Source organism: Phanerochaete carnosa (assembly GCF_000300595.1).
Source record: "Phanerochaete carnosa HHB-10118-sp unplaced genomic scaffold PHACAscaffold_12, whole genome shotgun sequence".
NCBI classification, from domain to species: domain Eukaryota; kingdom Fungi; phylum Basidiomycota; class Agaricomycetes; order Polyporales; family Phanerochaetaceae; genus Phanerochaete; species Phanerochaete carnosa.
Genome location: NW_006767639.1, coordinates 892,758 through 900,843, shown reverse-complemented (window position 1 = coordinate 900,843; position 8,086 = coordinate 892,758). Strand labels below are relative to the sequence as shown.

The 8,086-nt window shown below is 52.3% G+C and overlaps 3 protein-coding genes across 3 annotated transcripts; 2 read left to right on the top strand and 1 right to left on the bottom strand.

Moving 5' to 3' along the window:
- Positions 1–1,671: 1,671 nt before the first annotated feature.
- On the top strand, positions 1,672–1,923 carry PHACADRAFT_166770 (uncharacterized protein; the record flags this gene model as incomplete). Its single annotated transcript, XM_007401327.1, has 1 exon — positions 1,672–1,923. One exon carries the CDS (start codon positions 1,672–1,674, stop codon positions 1,921–1,923), a length of 252 nt encoding a protein of 83 aa, XP_007401389.1.
- Positions 1,924–2,209: 286 nt separating this feature from the next.
- Positions 2,210–4,163, bottom strand: PHACADRAFT_166769 (uncharacterized protein; the record flags this gene model as incomplete). The annotated part of the gene is made up of 7 exons (XM_007401326.1): positions 2,210–2,266; positions 2,320–2,439; positions 2,491–2,952; positions 3,005–3,118; positions 3,169–3,312; positions 3,365–3,616; positions 3,663–4,163. 7 exons carry the CDS (start codon positions 4,161–4,163, stop codon positions 2,210–2,212), a joined length of 1,650 nt encoding a protein of 549 aa, XP_007401388.1.
- A 1,173-nt stretch (positions 4,164–5,336) lies between these two features.
- On the top strand, positions 5,337–6,507 carry PHACADRAFT_153657 (uncharacterized protein; the record flags this gene model as incomplete). The annotated part of the gene is made up of 1 exon (XM_007401325.1): positions 5,337–6,507. One exon carries the CDS (start codon positions 5,337–5,339, stop codon positions 6,477–6,479), a length of 1,143 nt encoding a protein of 380 aa, XP_007401387.1. The 3' UTR covers positions 6,480–6,507.
- Between the last annotated feature and the right edge of the window lie 1,579 nt (positions 6,508–8,086).

The window sequence follows — 8,086 nt, the reverse complement described above, 5'->3', positions numbered from 1 at the left end:
AAAAGAACAGTCTGGCAAATGCATGAATGGTATATAAGCACTTCTGAGATAGCCATCTGGTACACTCCTTCTGGCCTTCCTGAGACTCACACACTGTCTTCTCTTTGACTCATTAGGCTGAGTAGTGTGGTCTCAAAACTGATTTGTCCAGAAATTAGCTTAGTATACTGCTAGTCTACCTGTACATGCAGTTCAAAATCAAAATTTGTTTATTTGTGTCATATTTATCAGGGCAGGACTGGTCTGAGCTGGTCTGAATCGGTCTAAGACCGCATTTGGTCCTAGACTGGTTATGACCGGTCCAGGACTGCACGGAGGACTGTACAGGACCAGGACCCAGTCTTGGTCCGGTCCTGCACAAACAGATGCTGGTCCTTGACCAGTCTGAGTCCTGGTCCCACTCAATTTTTTAAAAAGACTGGACCGGACCGGACCCTCAACCACTACGAGGGAAGAGATGGTTGGAGACATTGGGAAACTGTAAAGAAAATTGACAGGGAGCCCGGTTGAGTCACGACTCATAAGTTGAGTGCGATAGCGTGATCGCTTTTAGAGCCGGCATCAGATGGCTTATAGCCCACATTCTTGCTCGTGTCGCTATAAAGAACACATATCTACACCATAACAGTGATTGCTCAACGCAGATGAGATAGTCGCCCATGGCGTCATCTTCATGGCGCAAGCCATAACCTTCTGATAGTGCCTAATTTGGACACTGCTCATAGCGTTGGCTTGTTTTGACCAGCTTTCGCTGCCTTCGATCATTTGAGGTCCCAGTTCGGGCTAAATGATGCCGGAGGTTTCCCTGATGAAGGCTCTAAGGCTTCAACACCCGGACTTTTTCCCGATGCAGGAGCAGAAACACCCATGCGGTCTGCCGAGATCCTTTTGGAGAAGATGTTAGCTTGGGAAGCCAAGAGATTTCACTGAGCGAGAAGCTACCTGGGATGTTTGAACACTTTCCCGATGACTTACCCATGCCTTCATAAGCTCTCTCACAGCCGCCTCGTACAGGTTGACCCTGGTCCCCCCCCCAATCTCCTCCTCTGTCTCACCTGGTTGATGCATCCAAACCAGCTTATAGAACGACCAGCACAATGGAAGTCTGCCTGTTGGGCATCCAAGGTACCAGGGATGAGCCAACAGGAAGCTAAGGCATTGCAGGTAAGTACACATACAATATCTGCAGTGAGAAGATCCTAGGTCCAAGTCAAGACTCACCATCTACTGTGATATGGTTAGAAAGCGATACCTAATGCAGCAGAAGTCTACTTGAATGGAGATTTGTCATGGAAAGATCAATCTGATAGGGACACATCCAGGTTTTTGGAAGAGGTATCATTGCCTTCTTGCCTATGTTGATGCCTTGGCCATGACAATTTGCTCTAGATCATGAAGAAGCTACCATTTTTGCAGCAGTACCAAAACGCATGGCCTGCGGAGGGTTGCATGCGCAGTTATCTGTCCAGGCGCTTTCAACGAAGCCATACTAAAGCATCAAAATCAGAGCATGCTGGTGCTGTCGGCCACAGTTCAAAGAGTCACAATAATATGCAGGTAATGCATCTCTACCTTCAACTAGAGCGTGATGATTTTACTGAACCACCATAGGTGGCTGCGCGTGGGAAAAAATCCCAGACCTCCAAGAGGCCAGCGTCTGTGGTGTCCCCTATGGTCCGCTCTGAGGGTTCGACAGGTGACGCGGCTGTGCAAGCATTTCTTCGGTCGGTCTGTCCTGCGATGGAGAGTCTCGCACCTGTCTTTGTCCACCACGGTTTCCTTGGTGATACTCAGCTGAGAAACCTGGCGAAGCTGCCAAAGGATGAGCAATTAGAATTCTTTCGGTGCGATTTAGGGCTCAATGCGCTGCAAGCCAGGGTCATCTGGTTTGCCTTGCATAATTTGAAAGACTCAGATTGTTAAAGGTGAGCCTAATGCACTCACATATCTGTTCACATATGAATGTCCTTAATTGATTATTCAGGGGATGCTAGTCGCATATTGGAGTTAGCTGGACCCATCGAACGAGGGTGACGGCCGAATTACGCAACCTCTCGAGCTTCATAGCATCAGATAGTTATACTTGTCGGTCGGCTCCAGCGGAGTCAGTGTACAATTAGATAAACGATGATATGAACACACGAATCGAAGCGATACATCAAAGGTCCATGCAAACAAGGATAAAGTGAGACTACAGTATACTGTGCAGCTATGAGCCCAAGCTCTTGATCTGTTTCTTCGCTGTACCCAATGTTGTATTATTGACCTGCACGTATCAATCAGTACCATAGAGTAGCGACAAGGTACTGGGATACCGACCTTCGTAGCGAACCGCAGAGAGCAAAGAGATTCATTGAGGTGGGCCGCCAAAGGCGACAGGTTCAGCACCATCAGCGTCTTCGAATTTCCGCTCAACGAGTTTTGCAAGAGGTACGTGAGCTACAACTCAGGTCAGCATGCGCTTTCGCAGTGGTCACAAGCAACAGTTACCTTCGAGTTCCGGTACGGAATGTGCTTATCGTTCTTACCGTCGCCCTTTTCGCCGAGGGCAGCGATGACATCGCCAAGTGCACTCAAGCTCTTGTTGATGCTCTGCGTCTCCTTGAGGCGGTCCTTGTCGTTACCCGCGCCACTCTTATCCAGCCGTTCACTTCCAGCCAGGTCGACAAGGTTCAGACAACCTTCGCATGTCTCGCCTGTGGCCGCGTTCTCGCCGCATATGCGTAGCGTGAAAACAGAGTGCGAACGTGATGAGCGCTCGTTCATGAGGGTGCTGGCAACGGTTCGCCGTGACTGTGCGATCGAGAGCAACGAGCGCACTTGGTTCGGTGACGTGAGCGGAATGACGTCGATGTCGGTGACAGATGTCCGCCCAGACTTGTCGTGCTTGATCTCGTGCTTCTTTTTGTCGAATTCCGCTTTGCCAAGCAGGTCATTAATGGTCTCGTTGTACTGAGGGAGACGTATCAGCGCAAACGATAGCTGCGAGAAACAATCAACCCACAATCTCGAGGAATTGCCCCTCCAAATGGTAGACCCAGCCCTTGCTCTGGAGCTCTTCGGTCACCCGGAAGACTTGCTCAACCGCTCGAGGAATCATACCAATCGTAGGTTCAGTCTGGAAAAGGGGGTTAATATTTCGTAGAGGCGTCTGACGGAGAGACGTACAGGTCCACCCTCCATAGTGAAGGATTTGCCAGAGCCGGTCTGACCGTACGCGAAGATGCAAACGTTATATCCGTCCGCACAGCTTTGTGCAAGCAGAGAGATCTCCTCGAAGACCTCCGCTTGGGTAGATTGTGGTTCGAAAACCTAACGAGACTAGCGTTAACTCTCCCGAAATGTGGCCATACGAGACACTTACACGGTCGAATGAGAACTGCCACTCATCCTTGCGCTCTTGTCCTGTTGCACTTTCGCTCGAGGACCGCAGTACAATCTCCTTGTGGTCCATCTTGTCGGGGAACATGATATCCGCGCGCAGCTTCTCTCTCACCAGCACCTGGTTCTCCGGTGGTGGACTAGGAGAGTTGGATCCACCCGACCTGACCAGTGCGTACGACGGTATGTCTGAAGATAACAGCGGTCGTACACGACAGAAGACACGGATGTTGCCCTGCCCTGTCGTCAAGAAGATGTCGTTGACGGAGATACGGACATACCTTGAGCTCTTGCACCATGTTGTGCAACTTTCGCCTGTGGGCCTCGGCATCGCGAATCTCCTGCGCCTGTTCGGCAATCCTCTTCTCTGCGGCTTCAAGCTTGAGAGCGAGTTCTGCGGCCGAGTTGGACGAGTTGTCGAGCGCAATCTGAACGGCAGTTACTTGGGCTTGGAGGGCGGTGACTTGCGAGTTCAGGGTCAGCTGAGCCGTCGCCTGTTGAGATACGGTGGCGCGCAGAGTCTTCACCGTTTCGCGCTCGCGCTCGAGGTCCTCGTCTCGCAGCCGCACATCCTCCTCCAGCTCCCTAACCTTCCTGTCCTTTCTCCTGTCCTCTGTCTCCCAGTCTAGTAGATCATTGGCATGTTTACGTTTCAGTGACTCAAGTTCATCGAGGGCGGTGTCGAGTTCTCGACGTTGGTCGAGCTCCTGCGACTTCGACGTTGCAAGTAGGGCGTGGTGGTTAGCCTCGAGCTCCTCGCGCTTGGCGCGCTCGGCGTCCATATCGGCCGCGATGGACGTGACTTGCTCCTGCAGCGCCTGGAAACGCTCTTCATCGGCCGCCTTTCCTCGTGCCGGACCAGACACGGTACGAGATGTTTGTGCACGGGTTGCAGGACGGACTGTGGGTCGAGGGACAGTAGGTCGCACGGTAGGTCGTGCAGGCACTTTCGGTGCAGCACTCTTCGGGGGTAAAGTTGTCGCACGCGCACGCGTCGGGATGGTTCGTCGCGCAGCGGCGGTAGCAGCAGTCGACTGGCCGGCTGTTGCAGCGTTCCTCGGTATTGTGGGAGCAGGTGCCTTCCGTGCGAGTCCAGTCCTGCCTGCAGCGACGTTTGGAGCGTTCTTCGCAGAGGGTCGCAAGGGTTGGTTCGGTCGTGTTTCTTCTGAGACCGCGGCTAACTTGCGAGGCAGATTGCTGTCATCGCCGCCATCATCGTCCGAGGGGGCTTTGCGTTTGCGCGTCGTTATCATCGCCCTCGATGTCGAAGACGCCAACGCAAGTGGTGGTGAGTGATGAAGCTGAAGTCGGGGTTTGGGAATTAGAGACATCAGAAGCTAAGCGTTCGCTAAACCTCAACCACCAATCGCACGTCGCGTAGCACTGATGTAGTCACGTGATGGCGTATTATGGCTGTCTGCAGCTTTTAGGCCCTGGAGCTGAGAAAAAAAAGAGAAATCGGAATAAATCACAGTAGAATGCCAGGGTATGGTATGTACAGGGTTAGGCTCAAATACAGCGTCTGCATGCGGCTAATTCACGTCACAGCAAACAGCCCAAGTACTTCAAGCGTCGGTCGGTGTAAATCTCAGGGATGCAGGATAAATTCATGATCATTGACCATTCATGAATTGTGGCACGGAAAAAATCATGCGTACATTCCTTAGTTTCAAATAGAACAACGTGAGATCCTGTCAATTTTTGCTACCCCATCCGTGCTTTCGCGGAGGAGCCAGAGGCCGGAGGCCGGTTTTGAACCGCTCTCGGTTGGGACAGGTCCTTTTTCTGTTCTTCGTATTTTCTCTGTTTCAGAGCTTTCTAGCTTGAGTATCTGAATGTCGCTTTAGCCTCCAGTGGGTCGGGAGAGATGGCGAGGAAGGCAAGTGACTGGGGTCCCGACGCCAGCATGGCTTGGCGCCAACACACATACGACTTCATCACACTACATTACAGCCATGGAACGCTGTCCCTTCGAACTGTGGGGAAAGATTGTAGCCTTTGCTTGCACGGATGGCGGGCACACAGGGTGCTCACTGTCTCTCGTGTCTCGTACAATGCATGACGTCGTCAAACCCGTACGCTACCACTCGGTGTCTCTCGTCGGAGAAAGGCAGCTTCACGCATTCGTAGCTCGGCTTGCTGCACTGAACCTTCCGCCCGTCATCCACCATCTCTTCATATCAGTCGAGATGCCCAGGTACAATACTATGACGATTATGGAAGAGTCTCTTGCACTAGAAGTGCTGGAGACTGCGCAGGCTAAACCTACGAGCAAGACAGAAATGGAGCTCATGATGCGCAACATTCTCTCCTCTTCCGCGTCCAACCTGTATAGTCTCGTTATCCACAACTACTACGACTTCGATCTCACGGTCAACCTCCCAGACTTTCCCCTTCTCCATGACATCACGATCGGTTACGTTCCCAGCGATTGTGCAGCAGACGCGCACGCGCGTTTCCCATCGCTGCGCCGCCTACACTTGCTGTCAATCTCTCGTAGAATGCCCGTCTGCTGGCTCAAGTTGAGGGATTTTGCACCGCACATCACCCACTTCAGGATGTCCAGCTTGAGCCTAGACCGGCACATATCTCCATTCCTGCGCATTTTGCTGGACATTCCTCCTCCTCTATGCCCACGGCGTTCACGCGATGACTGCTTCTCGGGAAAATACATCCATTATCGTTCAGGATCAGAGAAGGCGAAACAAGCTGTCATTGTGGCTTCGCGGCTGTCTACTCTGGAGTACGTCTATGTGCAGCCGAGAGTAGACTGTCCAAGCGGTCGGCGCGCACCTGGACATCTCGCGCACAACCAAATGATGGATGGCCTTAAGAGCATCGCTTCCGCCTCAGCACGTGGCGAAGGCGTCGGGAAATTCTTCCTCATGCCTCAACAAGAATTCTACACCCTCGACGATTTACATAAGGATTGGATAGAGACAGTCGAAGGCAACGACGGCCCGTGGCCAGGAGGACGAGGAGACTCCTTGTCGGCTGTTGTCCGTGCAAAGTGGCCGGAGGAGCACCCCGCATATCACCCTCTGCCCAGTTCCCTGCCTGCCGGCACCCAACGTGTACCTTGGCGTCAGCTATTCTGAACGGGGCAGCCGTGAGTGTGTTAGACTGCCTCTCCAAACTGCCACTAAGCTCTGCAAATGTTGGCAGGTAAACCTGCTGCCGGAATTATCTCTCAGTCACTCAGCCCGTGTCTGAATAAATAACACCATGGATGCTTGGGCCGTGCCGCCAATTCAATGCAACAGATCCGGAATTAAATAGTCGGGTCGAAAAAGAATTCGGGATTATGAGGGAGAGCAGAGCGTCCCGATCTTGCTGTTAGACTATGTCTAAGTACGGTGCACATGTATGAACACACCATCTCACACATGCGCCCCCTGGTTCAATCTTTGCGTGCAGCCAGTCCATTGCGGAGCACCTCCTGCCTAAGGGCATCTTGAAAGCGGTGGACACTCAAGGTACTGAGTGATCCGAAGTAGCGATGTCTATGGGATTTTCGACATGCTTGGCGAGGTCCCAGTCGTTCAGGAAACGCCTTCCAGTTTCAGCATTGATCATGATATTTTCGGCACTGACGTCGCAATGCAGAAGCCCCGCGAGCTCGTAGGCAGCCCTATGCACTGCCAAACCAAGTGGCCAGTGGGCGTGAACTTTAGCTTCGAAACATATTGTGGACCCGTACCCTCGAAATTATCATGCGCGCATTGCAACAGCTCCTTCTGATCTTCATACGTCTCGAGATGGCGGTCAATCTCCTTCATGACGATGCGGTGGTGGATGTGCTTCGACGGCCTCCGACCGTCCGGGAATAAATCTTGGTTATGAGTCGCCTGTGGCATCTTGCCTCCCACGTCGCCTCCTGCGAGTACAGAGGCGAAGTTCTGTACTTGATGATCATAAAGCAGCACATAGTTCTCCAGCTCAGGGCAGGTGCCTTCTATATACAAAATGTCCTTGATGAACACAACCCGTGCAACTCCCGAGTCAAGGTTGTGATCACGAGTGGGCCGCAGCGTCGCGAACCTGTACGATGCTGCGCAACATAGTAGACAAGGGGCAGGGTCGGATCGTCAATATCCTGACTTGTGATCTTGAGGAAGAAGGAGGATAATCAGTCGGTTGGTAGTTACGTCCACCAATTGATTCAGCACTATCATATACGGTGCCTCATTCTGTGGGACGTAGGCTGGTGTGCAGATGCACGACAGGTTGAAACTGTCGCGCTGAAGGAAGTTGCGCCTCCACTTTTGTCCGAGCCACCGCAGCTGCACTGGGTCCTCTACTGCTTTGCAGACCATCTTCTCCACACGCCCTGCTACTTTCCTCCGTTGCCTGCGGCAGCGATCACAACCTGTACCATACAGTTCGTCAACTCCACCTTTCCCGGCCGGGAGTCGAAGAACTACCAATGGACCACCACTCACAATCGGACCACTTCGGTACGGTGGCCGGCTCCGAATCGACGCTGCCCGATGATACCAAAATCAAAATCCGCGCACGATATTCATCGCTTTACCACTTCACATATCTGGTTTTTGCATCGGATGTTACGCTCCTGAGTAATGCAGTGAGACTCTGAGCCGCACAGCAAATAATTATACGCATACGCCATGGTTCGCACAAAATGCGCTCAGCAAGCCTTACTACATAGAACAGATCTCAGCTGAAAGGCGTAGCTAACAAAAAA